At 41.3% G+C, this 24,018-nt stretch overlaps 1 protein-coding gene across 2 annotated transcripts in view; it reads left to right on the plus strand.

Moving 5' to 3' along the window:
* The window catches only part of LOC133624458 (sodium/hydrogen exchanger 9B2), a 61,648-nt gene extending 42,972 nt beyond the window's left edge, over positions 1 to 18,676 (plus strand). The window contains exons 8-13 of one of the 2 annotated variants that reach the window (XM_061988028.2): positions 2,643 to 2,749; positions 7,179 to 7,328; positions 7,461 to 7,569; positions 9,965 to 10,101; positions 10,191 to 10,413; positions 17,434 to 18,676. In XM_061988028.2, the coding sequence (XP_061844012.2) occupies positions 2,643 to 2,749; positions 7,179 to 7,328; positions 7,461 to 7,569; positions 9,965 to 10,101; positions 10,191 to 10,413; positions 17,434 to 17,495 (788 nt within the window). In that variant the 3' untranslated portion in view covers positions 17,496 to 18,676. The remainder of the gene's footprint in view (positions 1 to 2,642; positions 2,750 to 7,178; positions 7,329 to 7,460; positions 7,570 to 9,964; positions 10,102 to 10,190; positions 10,414 to 17,433) is intronic. The other variant, XM_061988029.2, reaches the window with a different exon arrangement.
* The last annotated feature ends 5,342 nt before the right edge of the window (positions 18,677 to 24,018 follow it).

The raw sequence follows: 24,018 nt of genomic DNA on the forward strand, positions 1-24,018 counted from the left end.
ACTGCGCTAAAGGAATGTCAAAAAAAACAGTCAGATAGGTCAGTCAAACTTTAATAATATATTAAAAACCAGCGTGATGTGGGCGCGCATGGAGTCGTATATCAACATGGACGGAGCTGCGTGAAAAAAGCCACCCGGCCTCTTCGCGTAAACTTACCTTAACCACTCGCTCATCTTTTCTTCATCCATCCATCCCGTCGAGTTAGCTTTTATGATGACGCCGGCTGGAAAGGTCTCTTTTGGCAAGGTCTTCCTTTTGAATATCACCATGGGTGGAAGTTTCTGGCCATTAGCATGGCAAGCTAGAACCACAGTGAAGGATGACTTCTCATTCCCTGTGGTGCGAATATTCACCGTACGTGCTCCCGTTGTATCCACAGTGCGGTTCACAGGAATATCAAAAGTCAGTGGAACCTCGTCCATGTTGATAATGTTCTCTGGCCGGATCTTTTTTTCAGCTATCTTGTTTTTACAATATGCACGGAAAGTAGCCAGCTTTTCTTGAAAGTCTTTAGGCAGTTGCTGTGAAATAGTAGTCCGTGTGCGGATGGAGAGATTGCGTCTTTTCATGAACCGGAAACCTGTCGCTTAGTAGGAGCCATTTTGTGGTCTTTACAGATGTAAACACACAAAGGAAATGAAACGTAATATCCGCGCGCTTTTTCTTCTTCTACGCGGTCGGGTGGTTGCTTACAGTAGAAGAAGAAGCGCTTCCTGTTCTATGGGGGCGGGTGCTTACCTTGGCGGTTGCTTGCGTAGAAGAAGAAGCACTTCCTCTTCTACGGGGAAAAAAGATGGCGGCTGTTTACCGTAGTTGCGAGACCGAAACTTTATGAAAATGAATCTTAATATTAATCCATATATAAAGCGCACCGGGTTATAAGGCGCACTGTCAGCTTTTGAGTAAATTTGTGGTTTTTAGGTGCGGCTAATAGTGCGGAAAATACGGTATATATATATAACACAATTTCCCAACTCATATGGAAACGGGGTTTATAAATAAAAAGAGAATACAATGATTTGCAAATTCTTTTCAACTTATATTCAATTGAATAGACTGCAAAGACAAGATATTTCATGTTGGAACTGGTAAACTTTGTTAATTTTTGCAAATATTAGCTCATTTGGAATTTGATGCCTGGAACATGTTTCAAAAAAGCTGGCACAAGTGGCAAACAAGACTGAGAAAGTTGAGGAATGTTCATCAAACACTTATTTGGAACATCCCACAGGTGAACAGGCTAATTGGGAACAGGTGGGTGCCATGATTGGGTATAAAAGCAGCTTCCATGAAATGCTCAGTCAATCACAAACAAGAATGGGGCGAGGGTCACCACTTTGTGAACAAATGCGGGAGCAAATTGTCCAACAGTTTAAGAACAACATTTCTCAACCAGCTATTGCAAGGGATTTAGGGATTTCACCATCTACGCTCCGTAATATCATCAAAAGATTCAGAGAATCTGGAGAAAGGCCAAAAACCAACATTGCATGCCCGTGACCTTCGATCCCTCAGGCGGTACTGCAACAAAAACTGACATCAGTGTGTAAAGGATATCACCACCTGGGCTCAGGAACACTTCAGAAAATCCCTGTCAGTAACTAAAGTTTGTTGCTACATCTGTAAGTGCAAGTTAAAACTCTACTATGCAAAGCGAAAGCCATTTATCAACAACACCCAGAAACGCCGCCGGCTTCCCTGGGCCTGAGTTCATCTAAGATGGACTGATGCAAAATGAAAAAGTGTTCTGTGGTCTGACGAGTCCACATTTCAAATTGTTTTTGGAAACTGTGGACGTCGTGTCCTCTGGACCAAAAAGAAAAAGAACCATCCGGACTGTTCTAGGCGCAAAGTGTAAAAGCCAGCATCTGTGATGGTATGGGGGTGTATTAGTGCCCAAGGCATGGGTAACTTACACATCTGTGAAGGCACCATTAATGCTGAAAGGTACATACAGGTTTTGGAGCAACATATGTTGCCATCCAAGCAACGTCTTTTTCTTGCACGCCCCTGCTTATTTCAGCAAGACAATGCCAAGCCACATTATGCACGTGTTACAACAGCGTGGCTTCATAGTAAAAGAGTGTAGGTACTAGACTGGCCTGCCTGTAGTCCAGACCTGTCTCCCATTGAAAATGTGTGGCGCATTATGAAGCCAAAAGTACCACAACACAGACCCTGGAGTGTTGAACAACTTAAGCTGTACATCAAGCAAGAATGGGAAAGAATTCCACTTGAAAAGCTTAAAAAATGTATCTCAAACGTTCACTGAGTGTTGTTAAAAATGCCCCTGTGACAACTTTTTTGCAATGTGTTGCTGCCATTAAATTCTAAGTTAATGATTATTTGCAAAAAAAAAAATGTGTTTCTCAACTGGAACATTAAATATCTTGTCTTTGCAGTCTATTCAATTGAATATAAGTTGAAAAGGATTTGCAAATTATTGTATTCTGTTTTTATTTACCATTTACACAACGTGACAACTTCACTGGTTTTGGGTTTTGTACGATCTTAACACAACTTCTCGGATTTCTTCCATAATTTGAAGTGTAATATTGTGAAAGTAACATGCCCGATGTACACAAAAAGCTGCCATATTTGATTCCAAAGTGCCTAAAAATTCCCCTTTTCTTGCTTGTAGGGTCCACTTGGTACAACCTCTTGAGGGGCGTGCTGGAGGTGGGCGGTGGTCTCCTTGCTGGGATCCTGCTCGGCTTCCTCATTCAGTACTTTCCCAGCCTCGACCAGGTAAACACGAAGACTGTCATGTAGGGCTGCAGCTAACGATTATTTTTCTATCGATTAATCTATAGATTATTTTTTCGATTAATCGGTTAATCTATAGATTATTTTTTCAATTAATCTATAGATTATTTTTCCTTTTACCGATTTTTTTTTAATTTATTTAAAATGAAGAGGAAAAAATAAATGTAGGCCAGTTTTTACAAAAGGCATGGCTTTTATTTACAAAAAAAAAAGTATGGCCACTCAGTCAACATTGACAACAACATGACAAAATATTCTGTAACAATGTAAACATTTAAAACTTTTAACATTTAGCAAAATTAAAAGTAGCTTATTTGCTTTTTAATGTGCAAATATAAAAGTAAACATCCAGTGCAAATCTTAATATTCTGGAATAGTATAAGCATTTCAAAAGTAAAAGTATTGCTTATTTTGCTTTAAAATGTGCAAAAATAAAGATAAACATCCAATACAAAAAAGTGCAAAACGGAAATATTCTGTAACAAGTGTAAACATTTCAACAAAAGTAAAAGTATTGCTTATTTGCTAAAATGTGCAAAAATAAAGCTAAACATCCAATACAAAAAAGTGTACAGTGTAAACATTTCAACAAAAGTAAAAGTATTGCTTATTTTGCTTAATAACACAACAATGATAGTATGATTAAAGTGAAAGTTAATTGTTGGTTTGTACATAGTATATGTAACTGTTAATGTTGTAAAAGGTATTTGCACAACTAATTAACGTTAGCGTTTGTGACACGTCTTGTGCCGTGGGGTTCTTTCAGGACCGACAGACTGAACGCCAGACGGCTTTGCCAGGTTTACAATCTTTTAATTTTACACAAAGTCTTTTCTCTTCCAACTGCGCGGATCGCGCACCTGGGCACGATTGCGGCGTCGCTCCCGGCGCGCCCCGCCTCGCCGCTCGCTGGCCGCCGCCGCCTCTCCACAGCGTTAAAGAGGAGCGCGTCTTTGTAAACACTGAACAGGCACGCCAAACGCGCCTCTCAGAGCGAAACGGTGCTTTAGTTTATGAATTTACAACGCAGATACAAATGACACATTCATGTTTTTGTGTAATAATGACAACGTATACGCACGCGGACGATTGACTTGTTGATGGTGATGGCAAGAACGCTGTCGGGGGTTTTCTTTTCAAATGTTCGTTCATAGCCGTTGTGCTGCTATGATAGGCCATTTCCGCTCGACACAGTGTGCATACAACAACATTATTAGGCCGTTTATTGAAATACTCCCACACTTTTGACGACTTTTGGCGTGCTTTTTTCCCCTCGCTCGCATCGTCTGCTTTGCGCTCCGCCATGACAGTAGTGTGACGTAAATATGCGACGCGCCGACGCACAAAAACGGCGTCGACGTATTTACGTAACCGATGACGTCGACTACGTCGACGCGTCGTTTCAGCCTTATCATGCAACATCGTCGTGCGACCAGCACGTCTTTTGCCACTGCGAGCGCTGGAGGGTTCCTTTATCGGTACTTGGAATGATTGAAAATTAAATCGGATAAGGCAGTGGTTCTCAAACTTTTTTTTAACCATGTACCACCTCAGAAAAAACTTGGCTCTATAAGTACCAGCATAATGACCAACATTACAATACTGTACAGCAGCATAGCAGGCACAAGTATTCATTAAAAAAGGCAGAGGTTTTATTTAGCCATTTAATATTTCCGGCCACTGTAACAACAGGTTTGAACAGTAACACTGTGTTCGAATATAGGAAAATGAAACACTGTACTTTAATCAAGTGATTCTTTGGCGTACCACTCGATGGAGCCTGTGAACCACTAGTGGTACATGTACCAAAGTTTGAGAATCACTGGGATACGGTGTTGGCTGGCATCTCAGTCTCCAGAATTTTACTGTAAAATGTTAGTGTTTTTTTTTACACCCAAAACATTTCAAAATGGTATCATTGTTATATTTATGGTACAATTCTGGTGACTAATATGCCAGTTTAACGTAAAATCTATGGTAATTGTTAGAGTGAATTACTGTAAATGGAAAAACGGGGCCACTGTCGTTTTTACAGTAACATTTTAGCGATTGAGCTACCAGTTTTTAATCGCAAACATTTACAGTTGCTGTTTTACAGTGCATTACTATAAATTGAAAAACAGTACCACTGTTATTTTTACCATAAAGCTGCCAGTAAAATCGTTTTTACAGTATACATAACAGGAGCGCTCTGCCGTTTTTAAGGAGCTATTGCAAAAAAGGTAGTCAATGATCATTTGTATCAGAGTTTGTTTGTTGGGCCACCAAAAAATGTGTTTCTCAGCTGTGGGTCGCAACGGTACTCAGTTGTAATACCCCTTTCCACCTTTTTTGGCAGTAATGTCAAGCTCAAACACACAGAAGTCTGGAGCTACATCCATAAAACAAATTATTATGTGCAAGTGGTGGAACTATAATTTAATTTGTAATTGAATATTATTGACAGTTTAGTTAGTTCATTATTTAGTACTTATTTTTCTAATCAGCCTGACCTAAGCCTCAAGTTTACGTGTTACAAAAATAATAATCATTGTGATTAACACAGGCTTACAGGTAAAAGCCAGTAAATTAGAATATTTTGAAAAACTTGATTTATTTCAGTAATTGCATTCAAAAGGTGTAACTTGTACATTATATTTATTCATTGCACACAGACTGATGCATTCAAATGTTTATTTCATTTAATTTTGATGATTTGAAGTGGCAACAAATGAAAATCCAAAATTCCGTGTGTCACAAAATTAGAATATTGTGTAAGGCTAATACAAAAAAGGGATTTATAGAAATGTTGGCCAACTGAAAAGTATGAAAATGAAAAATATGAGCATGTACAATACTCAATACTTGGTTGGAGCTCCTTTTGCCCCAATTACTGCGTTAATGCGGCGTAGCATGGAGTCGATGAGTTTCTGGCACTGCTCAGGTGTTATGAGAGCCCAGGTTGCTCTGATAGTGGCCTTCAACTCTTCTGTGTTTTTGGGTCTGGCATTCTGCATCTTCCTTTTCACAATACCCCACAGATTTTCTATGGGGCTAAGGTCAGGGGAGTTGGCGGGCCAATTTAGAACAGAAATACCATGGTCCGTAAACCAGGCACGGGTAGATTTTGCGCTGTGGTGCAGGCGCCAAGTCCTGTTGGAACTTGAAATCTCCATCTCCATAGAGCAGGTCAGCAGCAGGAAGCATGAAGTGCTCTAAAACTTGCTGGTAGACGGCTGCGTTGACCTTGGATCTCAGGAAACAGAGTGGACCGACACCAGCAGATGACATGGCACCCCAAACCGTCACTGACGGTGGAAACTTTACACTAGACTTCAGGCAACGTGGATCCTGTGCCTCTCCTGTCTTCCTCCAGACTCTGGGACCTCGATTTCCAAAGGAAATGCAAAATTTGCATGGTTGGGTGATGGTTTGGGGTGCCATGTCATCTGCTGGTGTCGGTCCACTCTGTTTCCTGAGATCCAGGGTCAACGCAGCCGTCTACCAGCAAGTTTTAGAGCACTTCATGCTTCCTGCTGCTGACCTGCTCTATGGAGATGGAGATTTCAAGTTCCAACAGGACTTGGCGCCTGCACACAGCGCAAAATCTACCCGTGCCTGGTTTACGGACCATGGTATTTCTGTTCTAAATTGGCCCGCCAACTCCCCTGACCTTAGCCCCATAGAAAATCTGTGGGGTATTGTGAAAAGGAAGATGCAGAATGCCAGACCCAAAAACGCAGAAGAGTTGAAGGCCACTATCAGAGCAACCTGGGCTCTCATAACACCTGAGCAGTGCCAGAAACTCATCGACTCCATGCCACGCCGCATTAACGCAGTAATTGAGGCAAAAGGAGCTCCAACCAAGTATTGAGTATTGTACATGCTCATATTTTTCATTTTCATACTTTTCAGTTGGCCAACATTTCTAAATATCCCTTTTTTGTATTAGCCTTAAGTAATATTCTAATTTTGTGACACACGGAATTTTGGATTTTCATTTGTTGCCACTTAAAATCATCAAAATTAAATGATAAATAAATAATGGGTTGTACTTGTATAGCGCTTTTCTACCTTCAAGGTACTCAAAGCGCTTTGACACTACTTCCACATTTACCCATTCACACACACATTCACACACTGATGGCGGGAGCTGCCATGCAAGGCGCTAACCAGCAGCCATCAGGAGCAAGGGTGAAGTGTCTTGCTCAGGACATGAAATAAACATTTGAATGCATCAGTCTGTGTGCAATGAATAAATATAATGTACAAGTTACACCTTTTGAATGCAATTACTGAAATAAATCAAGTTTTTCAAAATATTCTAATTTACTGGCTTTTACCTGTATGTGCATGAACCCTGTTGACGTCTGCCTCAAGGGCATAAACATGCACTAAATGTGTCCTTATTGACTATGTTTTGTCCGTGTAGAAACACTTAGTGATGAAGCGATCCTTCCTGGTGCTCGGCCTGTCCGTCTTTGCTGTGTTTGGCAGCGGTGTGGCAGGCTTTCCCGGCTCTGGAGGCCTCTGCACACTCGTACTGGCATTCCTTGCTGGTCTCGGATGGGGTGCAGAAAAGGTAACAATGACCTCTTCTGCTATCGAATGTCTACAAAATACTTTATTTCAGTGTCTGTTTTTCCACTCATAGACAAGCGGAATGAACATTTTTGTGTACGTGTGTGTGTGTGTGTGTGTGTGTGTGTCAAAGGCGCGTGTGGAGGAAGTGGTGGGCTGGGCGTGGGATGTGTTTCAGCCCCTTCTCTTCGGCCTCATTGGAGCAGAGATACGAGTGTCAGAGTTGGAAGGACAAGTAGTTGGTGAGAACACAGTGGAACACTACTTCAACACGCATGATCCTAATAACCTTGAACTCAGCATTCTTGTGTTGATATGCGATTGACAGGTGCAATCGCTAGCAGACGGTTTAGTGGCGATTAGGGATGTAACGATAAACCACGGTAAAACTTCCCGCAGTTTCTTATCTACAATTCAGGTTCCTCTGCAATGGTCTTGGTGTAAACACCCCAGCGAGACCATTGCAGCGAAAGACCCTAATAAAATCATTTCCCCCGTCTTCAAAGACACCTGGGATGTTGACTCTGTTCCGTGACGCCATGCAGGCTTATGGACATAACACACACCCATGTCCTACTACTGTTACCGGTATTAAAATGTCTTTCTCCGATACTTTTGAAAACAAAGGGTAGCACAATGTCATTATTGGCTTTATTTTAATAGAACATTTTATTGTACATTAAAAATTGTACGTTTTTTTTTTGCAATCTAAAAGTAATTTTGCCATTAAATAAAATAGTGAACATACTAGACAACTTGTCTTTTAGTAGTAAGCAGAGGTGTGGACTCGAGTCACATGACTTGGACTCGAGTCAGACTCGAGTCATGAATTTGATGACTTTAGACTCGACTTGACAAAATGTAAAAAGACTTGCAACTCGACTTAGACTTTAACATCAATGACTTGTGACTTCACTTGGACTTGAGCCTTTTGAATTGACATGACTTGACATGACTTGCTACTTTCCCCAAAACCCAAAGATGAAAAAGTTATTCGGGAGCGCTCCGTATTTCTCATTGTGTACTTGTCTATCAGCGTTGCGTGTGTCAGCTGGTGTGCTCTCAGTACAACAGCCAATCAAATTAGATCTACTTTGTTTTCATCACACAGCATTCATCCAATCAAATTGCAGGACAACCAACGAAGAAGACATGTCCAAACCACACGCCAGTGAACAAAAAATGATACCTAAAATAATTTTGTTTGGGTATAAAAATTACGAGGTGGTCAACAGAAAACGGTTTGCAGTATGCAACACATGCGGTTCCAAAATTACTGATGGAGAGGCAACAACTTCCAACTTCGTCCGGCATTTGAAGTTGCACAAAGAACGGTAAGTTTTGAATGTAAGATAACGTTTATTGGCTAAGTAACGTGACTTTTATTTGCTGTGTAGTTAAATCAGTGAGGCTGTAAACTCACTGCTAACGTTATAACGTTATTGCAAACACGGGAATCTGTTGCAGTTCACTACCTTATTCATACTTTTTCTTCAGTGATTTTTTTCAAGCAGGGTTACGTTAGTCAATATATCACACGTAACGTTAGACGGCGGTCAGCAGCACCGCGTATTTTAGCCACCTAAAAAAAGACAAAAATAGTAAAATAAAGGTCAGTTAAAATGTATACTATATTATGAATATGTGTACCGTTTTAGCTAGCTTTCTGACATACTGTTGGTTGTTTACCTCAGTGGTCCCCAACCACCGGGCCGTGGCCCGGTACTGGTCCGTGGATCGATTGGTATCGGGCCGCACAAGAAATAATTTTTTTCTTTTTTCTTTTTTTAATTAAATCAACATAAAAAACACAAGATACACTCACAAGTAGTGCACCAACCCAAAACAACTCTCTCCCCCCTTTTGTTCTGGGCATTGAACATGAAGACTCTTCCTTCACTGTTACGAGTGGCCATGAGAGTCTTGGCAGTGCCTGCCTCCAGTGCTCCAGTGGAGCGAGTTTTCAGCCATGGTGGCATCATACTACGCCCCCATCGTGCACAAATGACTGACAGACTCTTGGCTAATTTGGTCTTTTGCAAATGCAATGCAGCATAGGGCCCTGACATATAAAAAGTACAACTTTTTTGTTATGTTCACGTATATGTCATGTTTTTTCAATGTTAACACTTTTGTACAAATAAGTACATTTGCACTTTATTTTTCAATGTGTTTGTTCTGTAAAGGAATGAGTTAATGTTTAAAATGACTGGTTAATAGTGCTATTATAAAGTGCAATGTCAGCACAATTTTCTTTCCTGCAATTTAAAATGCACTTGTTTTAATAAATAAATACAGCGTTTGAAAAGCATACACAATCTGTGTTAATATATTAGTCTGTGGTTAAAAGGACTTGAAAGGACTCGAAACTCAAAATGCAGGACTTAGGACTTGACTTGAGACTTTCCAGTCTTGACTTTGGACTTGACTCGGGGCTTGCCTGTCTTGACTCGGGACTTGACTCGGACTTGAGGGCAAAGACTTGAGACTTACTTGTGACTTGCAAAACAATGACTTGGTCCCACCTCTGCTATCTAGTAAGTCAAAACAATTTTGAATTTTAATCTTGAAAAAGCAAGAATGGGAATGATATGAATGTGACGGTGTGGTTTATATGTGTGGTGTTCTATTATTCAGGTTTGGGTATAGCCTCTCTGCTCATTGCCCTGCTGGTTCGACTCCTCTTCACCTACGTTTGCGTGCTGTTTGCCGGCTTTAACGTACGAGAGAAGGTGTTTATTGCGCTAGCATGGATGCCCAAAGCCACAGTGCAGGTATTCTCTCAACAACAACAAAAAAATAAGTTGGTTTGGTTGTTGAATCGAGGGAGCTTAAAAAAAAAAACTGTGTTTCCCATCACCAGGCGGCTATCGGCTCCACAGCTCTGGACACGGCCCGGACGAAGCAGGACCCGGAGCTGCAGAAGTACGGCATGGACGTGCTGACCGTGGCTGTGCTTGCCATCCTCCTCACAGCGCCTGTGGGAGCTCTTATCATAGGCCTGTGTGGACCTTGTCTGCTGCAAAAACCAAAGAACTCCGCCTGTGGTGAGCGAGTCAAACCGAATGTATCCGCCTTTTTCTTAGGTAGGTATAAAGTGTGTGTGTGGGTGTTGTCCTTCATGTAAACACTGCTCAGATCCAAGCAGCTGTGCCTCCTTGTCGTGTCCAAGTAGTCAGTGACTCTCTCCCTCTTTACATTCCCACAGCCATGTATTTACAGTATCACATCCACACGGTCAACCTCCAACTAAAGTAAACTTACCCTGTGAGTGCTCTGCACTAAGGTGACCCTTTCTGTTTGTCAGCATGTCGACAATAGATTGTTAGCAGAAATATATACCGTATTGTCCGCACCATAAGGCGCCCTGGGTTATAAGCCGCGCCTTCAATGAACGGCATATTTCAAAACTTTGTCCACCTATAAGCCGCCCCGTGTTATAAGCCGCATCTAACTGCGCTAAAGGAATGTCAAAAAAACAGTCAGATAGGTCAGTCAAACTTTTATAATATATTAAAAACCAGCGTGATGTGGGCGCGCATGGAGTCGTATATCAACATGGACGGAGCTGCGTGAAAAAAGCCACCCGGCCTCTTCGCGTAAACTTCCCTTAACCACTCGCTCATCTTTTCTTCATCCATCCATCCCTTCGAGTTAGCTTTTATGATGACGCCGGCTGGAAAGGTCTCTTTTGGCAAGGTCTTCCTTTTGAATATCACCATGGGTGGAAGTTTCTGGCCATTAGCATGGCAAGCTAGAACCACAGTGAAGGATGACTTCTCATTCCCTGTGGTGCGAATATTCACCGTACGTGCTCCCGTTGTATCCACAGTGCGGTTCACAGGAATATAAAAAGTCAGTGGAACCTCGTCCATGTTGATAATGTTCTCTGGCCGGATCTTTTTTTCAGCTATCTTGTTTTTACAATATGCACGGAAAGTAGCCAGCTTTTCTTGAAAGTCTTTAGGCAGTTGCTGTGAAATAGTAGTCCGTGTGCGGATGGAGAGATTGCGTCTTTTCATGAACCGGAAACCTGTCGCTTAGTAGGAGCCATTTTGTGGTCTTTACAGATGTAAACACACAAAGGAAATGAAACGTAATATCCGCGCGCTTCTTCTTCTTCTACGGGGGCGGGTGGTTGCTTACAGTAGAAGAAGAAGCGCTTCCTCTTCTATGGGGAAAAAAGATGGCGGCTGTTTACCGTAGTTGCAAGACCTAAACTTTATGAAAATGAATCTTAATATTAATCCATATATAAAGCGCACCGGGTTATAAGCCGCACTGTCAGCTTTTGAGTAAATTTGTGGTTTTTAGGTGCGGCTAATAGTGCGGAAAATACGGTATTTGTTTTGTTGACATTCCCTTTAGCGCAGCTCCATCTAATGGATGCATAACGTAACCCCAGCCTCTACTGTAGCGTCTATTATATGCGCCTTATAATGCGGTGCGCCTTATATATGAACAAAGTTTTAAAATAGGCCATTCATTGAAGGTGCGCCTTATAATCCGGTGCGCCTTATAATGCGGAAAATACGGTATTTAGTTACTTCTTTTTTTTATTTTTATTTTAAGGCTCCCATTAATGCCCTTTTAGCCTTCGTTTCAGTACTGTTATTGCACTGGAGAATAATACAATGTGTTGATCAACTTGACATGCATTTGCATCACTGAACTCTGCTAAGCAATGTGCTCTACATACAACACACAAAGACAAAGATATGTTTCAAAGGGCCAATTTATTTTGGGCCAGAACAAATTGACAAAACTATTTTTAAATAGCTGCAACATAACATACATAAGTAACAAACCACATAATAACATGTCACAACATAGCTGCAAACCTGGCTTCACCCAAGGAAGGCACACATGACATGATTATATGTCATGTCACTATATACAGCACACATACTGCTATACACTTGCCTAACCAGGCGTTTTTCTCTCTCAAGGAATTGTGAAATAAAATCATGTCTTCAGGAGATCAACACTGTAAGCTGTAAAGCCCAGAACACTCTCCGCATTTCCCCAGTTTTAGTTTAGAGAAAAGGAAAGATTGGTCTGGCCCACTAGGATCCCTCTTTATGTTTGTGAACTTTATAGTCTATACATTTAGAGTGATGTGATAATCAAACACTCTAGAAGTCTAGAATGAAAGAGTATATAAGATAATTGACAGAGTGTGTGTACCTTCAGTGCTCAATGATGAGCAGAGGCAGAGTTTGGAGTGTTTTCTTTAGCTCGCTTTTCATGTTTATGTACTCACTGTCCACTGTGTTCAGGAGCTTGGAAAATGTTTTTGTGCCATTTGCCCTTTGATGCCTGATATCATGCTAATTAGCTGCCTGAAAGCGGGTGACCCCACTGTAGAAATAGCCTGCATGTCTTCTAGCACATACGCTGCAATGGCTCTATCAATGTTGTCCTGGCTAGCAGTCCCTCCGTTAAAGTCCTTAGGTGGAGGTGGAGGTGAAGTGGCATCGGAGTCTGTGTCTCTCTTTACTAACTTCGTCGAAGCATGTTGCTTTTGTAGCTGTTTCAGCAGATTTGAATTGCTGTTTTGGGCAGTGGATGGGATCTTTGATCCAAGACACAACTTACAGTTAACTAAAATGTTTTTTTCTTTGTGCTCGACAAAAGAAAAGTAGTGAGAATATCTCCATGTTAAGAAACTCGGCTTCGGCTCCGCCATGATGTCTTGTTAGTGAACACAGACAGATAGAATACATTTTTGTACTCTTTATGATTTTTTTTTCATGATTTTTGCATTTTGAGCTGTTAGATGTGGAGAGGGAGTCGAAGAGACAGAACTTGGTTATAAAATCCCTTGTCCAGTCTGAAGTTCAAATTAGCATGCCTGCTAAAGTGAATTATCCTCTTCTTTTTCCTCTTATCCTCTTGATGAACAACCTGTATTCAACATTGATCAGAGCACAATAATTGAAAGCTTGAAAAGAGTTCAATCCCGGGCTTGGGATCTTTCTGTGTGGAGTTTGCATGTTCTCCCTGTGACTGTGTGGGTTCCCTCCGGGTATTCCGGCTTCCTCCCACCCCCAAAGACATGCACCTGATTTACCTCTGGATTGGCAGACCGGGGGTGGTGGTTCCTCTCTTTAAGAAGGGGAACCGGAGGGTGTGTTCTAACTATCGTGGGATCACACTCCTCAGCCTTCCCGGTAAGGTCTATTCAGGTGTACTGGAGAGGAGGCTACGCCGGATAGTCGAACTTCGGATTCAGGAGGAACAGTGTGGTTTTCGTCCTGGTCGTGGAACTGTGGACCAGCTCTATACTCTCGGCAGGGTCCTTGAGGGTGCATGGGAGTTTGCCCAACCAGTCTACATGTGTTTTGTGGACTTGGAGAAGGCATTCGACCGTGTCCCTCGGGAAGTCCTGTGGGGAGTGCTCAGAGAGTATGGGGTATCGGACTGTCTGATTTTGGCGGTCCGCTCCCTGTATGATCAGTGTCAGAGCTTGGTCCGCATTGCCGGCAGTAAGTCGGACATGTTTCCAGTGAGGGTTGGACTCCGCCAAGGCTGCCCTTTGTCACTGATTCTGTTCATAACTTTTATGGACAGAATTTCTAGGCGCAGTCAAGGCGTTGAGGGGATCTGGTTTGGTGGCTACAGGATTAGGTCTCTGCTTTTTGCAGATGATGTGGTCCTGATGGCTTCATCTGGCCAGGATCTCCAGCTCTCGCTGGATCGGTTCGCAGCCGAGTGTGAAGCGAATGGGATGAGAATCAGCACCTCCAAGTCCGAGTCCATGGTTCTCGCCCGGAAAAGGGTGGAATGCCATCTTCGGGTTGGGGAGGAGACCCTGCCCCAAGTGGAGGAGTTCAAGTACCTCGGAGTCTTGTTCACGAGTGAGGGAAGAGTGGATCGTGAGATCGACAGGCGGATCGGTGCGGCGTCTTCAGTAATGCGGACGCTGTATCGATCCGTTGTGGTGAAGAAGGAGCTGAGCCGGAAGGCAAAGCTCTCAATTTACCGGTCGATCTACGTTCCCATCCTCACCTATGGTCATGAGCTTTGGGTTATAACCGAAAGGACAAGATCACGGGTACAAGCGGCCGAAATGAGTTTCCTCCGCCGGGTGGCGGGGCTCTCCCTTAGAGATAGGGTGAGAAGCTCTGTCATCCGGGAGGAGCTCAAAGTAAAGCCGCTGCTCCTCCACATCGAGAGGAGTCAGATGAGGTGGTTCGGGCATCTGGTCAGGATGCCACCCGATCGCCTCCCTCGGGAGGTGTTTAGGGCACGTCCGACCGGTAGGAGGCCACGGGGAAGACCCAGGACACGTTGGGAAGACTATGTCTCCCGGCTGGCCTGGGAACGCCTCGGGGTCCCCCGGGAGGAGCTGGACGAAGTGGCTGGGGAGAGGGAAGTCTGGGCTTGCCTGCTTAGGCTGCTGCCCCCGCGACCCGACCTCGGATAAGCGGAAGAAGATGGATGGATGGATGGACACTAAAATTGGCCCTAGTGTGTGAATGTGAGTGTGAATGTTGTCTGTCTATCTGTGTTGGCCCTGTGATGAGGTGGCGACTTGTCCAGGGTGTACACCGCCTTCCGCCCGAATGCAGCTGAGATAGGCTCCAGCACCCGCCGCGACCCCAAAAAGGGACACGCGGTAGAAAATGGATGGATGGATGGAAAAAATGTTACCAGCTACCATTTCATAAGGATATCTGTGATGGAAAAACATAAGAATAATAAGACCTGTACAGTATTTAAAGGGGAACATTATCACAATTTCAGAAGGGTTAAAACCATTAAAAATCAGTTCCCAGTGGCTTATTTTATTTTTCGAAGTTTTTTTCAAAATTTTACCCATCACGCAATATCCCTAAAAAAAAAGCTTCAAAGTGCCTGATTTTAACCATCGTTATATACACCCGTCCATTTTCCTGTGACGTCACATAGTGATGCCAACACAAACAAAGAACTAAGAACATATATTTTTCCACGATTACTCAGCTTAACCATACCTAAATAGACACAAAATACTGCATTACACAAGACTACCCGAATGTACTCGAATGATTGAAAAAAATAAATGTTTTTAAGCTAAATTATTGGTAAACACAGTTTATGTATAATAATTTACGTAAAACCGCAAGTAATGAATAAAGTTTTCATCAATTAATATATTCTGTAGACATACCCTCATCCGCTCTCTTTTCTTGAAAGCTGATCTGTCCAGTTTTGGAGTTGATGTCAGCATCTGCTTTGAGTGTCACAGGATATCCACACATTCTTGCCATCTCTGTCATAGCATAGCTTTCGTTGGTAAAGTGTGTGGAACAAACGACTGACCATTTCGTCGGCTTTCCCCACAGCCTCGTATTTTGAACACATTTCGTCCAATTTCTTGCCACTTTCGCATCTTTGGGCCACTGGTGCAACTTGAATCCGTCCCTGTTCGTGTTGTTACACCCTCCGACAACACACCGACGAAAGTGAGAAAATGGCGGATTGCTTCCCGATGTGACGTCACGTTGTGACGTCATCGCTCCGAGAGCGAATAATAGAAAGGCGTTTAATTCGCCAAAATTCACCCATTTAGAGTTCGGAAATCGGTTAAAAAAATATATGGTCTTTTTTCTGCAACATCAAGGTATATATTGACGCTTACATACCTGCCAACTACTCCGGTTTTCCCGTAATTAGTATGGTTTTCATCAACCTATTCCGGGTTACGGTTGCAGTGATAAAAAATACGGTTTTTCATTAATTAAAAAAAAAAATTTTTTTTTAAATGCGCGAGGCTATTTATAGCACCGCTGCCAAGCACGAGGCACCTGCTGCCATTGTTTCTAAACGAGCGAACGATCATGGAATCAGCCGGAGAAAAATCGCAAACGAGTCTTAAACCGAAAAGAAAACTGCAGTCATTCCGTGAAGAATATTCAAAAGCCTATCCGGGAATAATTATCCGTTCCAAAAAGGGTGAAAACTACGCGAATTGCACCTTGTGCAGACAAGATTTTTCGATCGGACACGGAGGAATTAGCGATGTAAAAGACCACGTTGGGACAAAAGAACACAAGTCTAATGTCGTTTCTGGCGATACAAGTGGAAAACTTTCAACGTTTTTCGGATTTTAGCCACAAAAAGGTAATGACACCAATGTTATCTATTGGAATTGTTTAGTACTGTTATACTGTTAAAAGTGTTTATACTATTTATGCTTTCAAGTCCAAGTTGAAGAAATCTTGTTAAATGTTGACAGAATAACTACCAAAATACAGAAGTATGTCCTTAATATTTTTGCAGTGCTATTTCTGTTGAAAAGTTCAAATGATTACATTAGAGATGTGATGTGCCACTTTTCAAGTGTCTGATGGCTTCAATTAATTTTCATTCATTTTTCATATTTTGAATTCTTTTGAAAGGCTTACAAAAAAACTACATTTGAATTGTAATTCCATGCTATTGACAGGACTATTAATTTTAATGAAGTTAGCTTACCATGTTTACAGTATGATAATTGTGATAGAAATGTGAATTTTAGGCACAGAATATTTTATACAATTGAACAAGGCAGTAGATTATACAAGCTTGGACAGAAAGTTGATAATGACACCAATTTTTTTTTAATGGAATTGTTTAGTACTGTTTTACCATTTGTTTACTGTAAAAAGTGTTTATACTTTCAATGAACAAATTGAAGTCTTGTGAAAGGTTGACAGGATAACTGGCATTAACTGTCAAAATAATTTCAAACTATTGAAGTTAGCTTACAGAATAAACATGTCAATCAACCCATATGATTTTTGCTGTAATATTTTTGTTTTGAAAAGTCACTGTGACTGATAGAAAAGTGATGGTTTTAGCAACATTTTAACCTGTCTGAATGCTAATAATCATTTTGCGTCGGGGGGCGAAGCCTGAACCCCCCACCAGGACTTTGTCCTGGACCTACCGGGGCCTGCGGCCCCTGGACCCTGGCTACTAGGTTTTTCTGATTTCAAAAGTTGGCAGGTATGCGCTTGCATAGGTCTGGTGATAATGTTCCCCTTTAAAGGTGACACCAACCACGGGGTTACCTCTGGACCGCACTATGAGGAACACAACAGCACAAAATGTCTCTGTCCCCTCTGCGTCTCCTCCAGGCACTGCGGCCGGCGGCGATGAGGACGACGAAACACCGGTGACCTATGAAAGCACACTCTGACATCAGCGGCCTGTGTGAGGTTGCCACCGCCATTAAATCGGAGGGGGTTTGTTTTTGCCAGCAAAACACTAGTCTAGGGCTACGTTCACACTGCAGGGTAGCATGTCCGATTCGGATTCTTTTCTCAAAGCCCATCTTTTTATGTAATCCTTGGCAATACAAAAATAAAATAAAAAGCGAGGTCTAATGTGAACGCAATCTGACCTGCATGGAGCTAAACAAGACTTCAATTCTAGAACTCCTGGCAATTTCAATGATTTTGTGCAATCAAAGTCAACATTTTATGAACCAAAATACGGTAAATTCTGGACTATAAGCCGATAATTTTTCTCTTACACTTTGAACCCTGCGGCCTATAAATCGGTGCGGCTAATTTATGGATTTTTCTTCTCTGATGGCCATAATGTAAACAGTTTTCATAAAACACATGCAAAGACACTGAACAGGTGTGTTATTGTTTGTGCTATGGCGCCATCTTTTGGGTGAGTTCGCTCACTGCAGGTGCTGCTGGGTGAATGTCTCCAGTGTTTTCTTCTGTTTAATGCTTTGAACCGGGAGTATAAGTGGCGTTCCCTCTTCCAATCGTTCATAGCGTTTCTGCTCGAAAGGATTCTTCATTCGTCACTCCATTGATTGATTGATTGAAACTTTTATTAGTAGATTGCACAGTACAGTACATATTCCATACAATTGACCACTAAATGGTAACACCCGAATAAGTTTTTCAACTTGTTTAAAATCAGGGTCCACGTAAATCAATCAATCCAAGCAATGTTTGTAAGTTTTACAATATAACTAAAACATTTCTGACTTACTAACCCGTCCCATGTGTGATGTCTGTAGGAGTGTTTTCATGCATATTTGTACGCGCTATCGTAATGTAATGAAGCTAGCGTCGTTAGCATGAGCTAATATGCTCACACATTAACCAGTGTCTGTGTTAGTATTATTAACTTATATGGCATTGTTTTTGTATTGTTTCAGTTTGACAAATTCCTCAGTAAACTCACCAAAACGTCACCGTGTAGTTATTGAGTCTGTTTAGCTGATTGGATAGCTAGCTTCCGCAGCTAGTGGGTCCATGACCATGACTTCTGTTTTGTTTGATCGTCCGTTTTACTGCCATGCTACAGGCACCATTGGGAAACAATTAAGGTATGTAAATAAACATTTGCAAAATAGTTTTGTGTAATTAACTCCTTTCACAACGTATATATAAGTGCAGCCTATACTTTGGTGCCCTCTATAGTCCGGAAAATACGGTATTGCGCGTAGAAGATTTAGACTTTTGCTTCAACGTCTACTCCAAAGAGCCTGTAGGCGAGCAGTGATGGAACATTGACGTGAGTTCCTAAAACATTATTTTGGCCTGTTTTCTGCTTATTTGTTAACTATTTATTATTACTGCCAGGTTCAAACACTGATGACATCTATTAAACAAGACAAGAAGCAAGGAATTAAACAGAGACAGAATTAAATTTGGCTCAATTGAGGAGAAACGCATACACCTGTACCCTTGTACAGTGTCACCACGCTCTGACGAAAGATTGTACGCCTCCTCTTTTATTTGGACTTTCCCTGATTACATGGCAACAGCTGTTTCTAAGGGACAGGGGTCGTAAACAGCCATCTCCTTTGATTACAAACAGTTCAAAGAAAAGGTCCCTGGAGGGGAGTCAGGTCCTGCTTCCTCTTCGCTTTTGTAGTTCTTGGGTCAAGACAATATCTTTCTGTTGATTACAATACATGAAAAAAACAGAACACCTTCATGTTGCTTTCCATCCTACACAGTGGAGTTTTACAAGCCTTCTTCTTGGTAGGTTCAAAGACAGCTTTTGTCTTCTCACAAAGTATTGTGATAACTTAGATACAATTATTCTAACAGATAACAACCAAAATTTTACTCGGTATCGGAAAGAAAATCACACATAACTACCTCAAATATTGGCTCCAAGTACCGTATTTTCCGCACTATTAGCCGCACCTAAAAACCACAAATTTACTCAAAAGCTGACAGTGCGGCTTATAACCCGGTGCGCTTTATATATGGATTAATATTAAGATTCATTTTCATAAAGTTTCGGTCTCGCAACTACGGTAAACAGCCGCCATCTTTTTTCCCCGTAGAAGAGGAAGTGCTTCTTCTTCTACGCAAGCAACCGCCAAGGTAAGCACCCGCCCCCATAGAACAGGAAGCGCTTCTTCTTCTACTGTAAGCAACCACCCGCCCCCATAGAAGAAGGAGAAGTACGCGGATATTACGTTTCATTTCATTTGTGTGTTTACATCTGTAAAGACCACAAAATGGCTCCTACTAAGCGACAGGTTTCCGGTTCATGAAAAGACGCAATCTCTCCATCCGCACACGGACTACTATTTCACAGCAACTGCCTAAAGACTTTCAAGAAAAGCTGGCTACTTTCCGTGCATATTGTAAAAACAAGATAGCTGAAAAAAAGATCCGGCCAGAGAACATTATCAACATGGACGAGGTTCCACTGACTTTTGATATTCCTGTGAACCGCACTGTGGATACAACGGGAGCACGTACGGTGAATATTCGCACCACAGGGAATGAGAAGTCATCCTTCACTGTGGTTCTAGCTTGCCATGCTAATGGCCAGAAACTTCCACCCATGGTGATATTCAAAAGGAAGACCTTGCCAAAAGAGACCTTTCCAGCCGGCGTCATCATAAAAGCTAACTCGAAGGGATGGATGGATGAAGAAAAGATGAGCGAGTGGTTAAGGGAAGTTTACGCGAAGAGGCCGGGTGGCTTTTTTCACGCAGCTCCGTCCATGTTGATATACGACTCCATGCGCGCCCACATCACGCTGGTTTTTAATATATTATTAAAGTTTGACTGACCTATCTGACTGTTTTTTTGACATTCCTTTAGCGCAGTTAGATGCGGCTTATAACACGGGGCGGCTTATAGGTGGACAAAGTTTTGAAATGTGCCGTTCATTGAAGGCGCGGCTTATAACCCGGGGCGGCTTATGGTGCGGAAAATACGGTATCTGTAATCGGCCCCCTTGACTACTGAATTATCTCGAGGATAATTGTGACCCGATTGCCGTTGGATACATATTCGATTTATGTCCTGGTACGAAAAAGGTGGGATTTTAAAAATGTGGATTTGCACTGTTCACATTGACATGAAAAAATCCGATGGAGCTCATATGGGCAAAAAAAAAAAAGCTGAATTGACCTGCAGTGTGAACAAGACTCTGTTTCCTCTTTAGACCCCGAGTGTAGGGAACATGAAATGTAATGTTTCTTCTTTTTTTTTTTTGTAAAACTAACTGAAACCTCTTAAAGTACTCTGTAAAGTAGAGGTGTCTGAAGTCACTTAAGCAGAAATGTCGGTTGTTTTGCTTGAAAAACTGTATATCGATCTTATCATCACCAACATGGATTTGGATTTAGTGCGTTTAATCCCCAGGATGCACTGTCCAGTCTGTGAGTTGTCCTCTCAGCCTGCTTTGTACTCTCCTGTGAATGATTGTGTATTTATAGCCAGCGGGTGACTTCCAGGCCTCCGACAACCAAATCCAAGCCACATCCCAGCGTGTGAATGGCACACAGACAAGTACCAAAGGTAGTTTCAAGTTTCATATTTGTTCAATAGAGTTTACATTTTATAACAGAAGACTTATTGTGGTACATGTCTTGTAACGAGGGAACAAAAGATTGCTGGTTAGAATTATTATTTAGTCCTATTTTTATATTCAACACCTCAGGAAAAAGGATATAATCCACATGTTCCTTTTTGTTTTTTTAGAAATTGCTGCTTAACTCGTCCCAATGTTCTGTTTAATAGCTCACTCAGATTTTTTTGTTCGCCATTTTTATTGTTTTTTTCGTACATTATTTATTACTTAAAGATGCAGTGTAACGTGAAATGATTGATGTGCTTAAATTATCCAATGCAAAGTATCTGTGTGCAGTATTAGAGAGTATGGAAAATATATAGGAGTGACAATTAGTTTTTTATCAAAAATTCTTGAAATAAAAAAAATATTTAAAAAACATTTTTTGCTTGACTTTTTCAGTTAGTATTTAGTAGGAGCACTACAGTGACGTGCGGTCACTGGAGGCAGGTGAGGCGGGGCCTCACCTGCCAGCAGTTAGCAGAGTCCGCAATCCATGGTGAGGCACAACTGAGTGACGTGCCTCAACTGGCTGCTGATCACCGCACCGTCTCTTCTCAGTATTTGAACGGCAAATGTGAAAATTCAGCAATTTTGAATAAAAATTATCTAAAACTGGTGAAGTTAAATGGAAAATAACTTTATAGTATAATCACTGAATAAATATAACAATTTAATTAATTTTTTTTCTTTTTACATTTTTTTTCTTTCCATGATGGCAGGTGAGGCGCCGCCTCACCTGCCTCTAGTGACCGCACGTCACTGCAGTATATACATATACATACACATTATGTATATGTATTACATATATACAAACATATAAATACATACATATACATATATATATATATACACACACACACATATCAATATGTATATATATGTATGTGTGTACATTTGTGTATACATATTATTTTATATATAATAAAATATATTACAATATATCATTTTAATTTTAGGCCACAACCTGCAAACTGTTTGAAAGGTTTTGTTAGAATTTTTATAAATTATTATTTTAATATTTTATCAGTAATTTTTTTATTTTTTAAAAAAACAATATTTTGCGAGTATTGGATTTAATCGAGAATGGATTCGTCAGCCCCAGAATTTCAATCGAATCATGACTTGTAAGATTCACATCCTAATAATAATAATGGTAATCATCATCCATCCATCCGTTTTTCTACCGCTTGTCCCTCCTGGGGTGGCGGGGGCCTGGAGCATATCCAATAATCCTAACAGTAACAATAATTAATTTGTGGACCAAATCTGAACACATGAAATATTATGACATGTTCACTTGTTAGCTCAAAACATCAAATATTACAACAGTCACAACTCTTGACTACATAAACCTTTATGTCAACATATTGCATATTATCAGGAAGTACAGTATTATTTACAGTTATTTGTTATGTTACAGAAGATAAAAAGAATACATGCCACAAATAAAAAACCCTATAGTGCTGATATCGTGTCTGCTAAAGTCTGAGTAGGAATTGTTCTGTAAAGGCAGCACAACTCAATGGTTTAAAAATGACTGTTAATGCTGAAGGGGTTCACATTTGAATAGTTAAGAAAGAATGGAGGGAATAAATAGTACATTAGTTTACAGTATTTGGGTTTTACTTCACATGTAAGTCATTTTTACAACTATGTTATCCCCTCAAAGTGGTCCCAATCAACTAAATCCAATGTACAGTATTTCACACAGGTGAGTACACGCCTCATATTTTCTCACGGCACCTGATTTTTTACATGGGTATGCATTAGAGTAGCCAGTGTACAGTTTATTATGCACTAAAAATGACATAATACACCACCTTTGTTGGTGCATGATCCCTATTGGAATTCATGCACTTGCCACAAGTTTGAATCCAAGGAATGTGGCATTAATGACACTAAATGTTATATTTTTATATTGTGTCATTTCATATATACAGGTAAAAGCCAGTAAATTAGAATATTTTGAAAAACTTGATTTATTTCAGTAATTGCATTCAAAAGGTGTAACTTGTACATTATATTTATTCATTGCACACAGACTGATGCATTCAAATGTTTATTTCATTTAATTTTGATGATTTGAAGTGGCAACAAATGAAAATCCAAAATTCCGTGTGTCACAAAATTAGAATATTACTCAAGGCTAATACAAAAAAGGGATTTTTAGAAATGTTGGCCAACTGAAAAGTATGAAAATGAAAAATATGAGCATGTACAATACTCAATACTTGGTTGGAGCTCCTTTTGCCTCAATTACTGCGTTAATGCGGCGTGGCATGGAGTCGATGAGTTTCTGGCACTGCTCAGGTGTTATGAGAGCCCAGGTTGCTCTGATAGTGGCCTTCAACTCTTCTGCGTTTTTGGGTCTGGCATTCTGCATCTTGCTTTTCACAATACCCCACAGATTTTCTATGGGGCTAAGGTCAGGGGAGTTGGCGGGCCAATTTAGAACAGAAATACCATGGTCCGTAAACCAGGCACGGGTAGATTTTGCGCTGTGTGCAGGCGCCAAGTCCTGTTGGAACTTGAAATCTCCATCTCCATAGAGCAGGTCAGCAGCAGGAAGCATGAAGTGCTCTAAAACTTGCTGGTAGACGGCTGCGTTGACCCTGGGTCTCAGGAAACAGAGTGGACCGACACCAGCAGATGACATGGCACCCCAAACCATCACTGATGGTGGAAACTTTACACTAGACTTAAGGCAACGTGGATCCTGTGCCTCTCCTGTCTTCCTCCAGACTCTGGGACCTCGATTTCCAAAGGAAATGCAACATTTGCATGATTGGGTGATGGTTTGGGGTGCCATGTCATCTGCTGGTGTCGGTCCACTCTGTTTCCTGAGATCCAGGGTCAACGCAGCCGTC

The sequence above is a fragment of the Nerophis lumbriciformis genome, linkage group LG27 (genome assembly GCF_033978685.3).
Source record: "Nerophis lumbriciformis linkage group LG27, RoL_Nlum_v2.1, whole genome shotgun sequence".
Taxonomy (NCBI): domain Eukaryota; kingdom Metazoa; phylum Chordata; class Actinopteri; order Syngnathiformes; family Syngnathidae; genus Nerophis; species Nerophis lumbriciformis.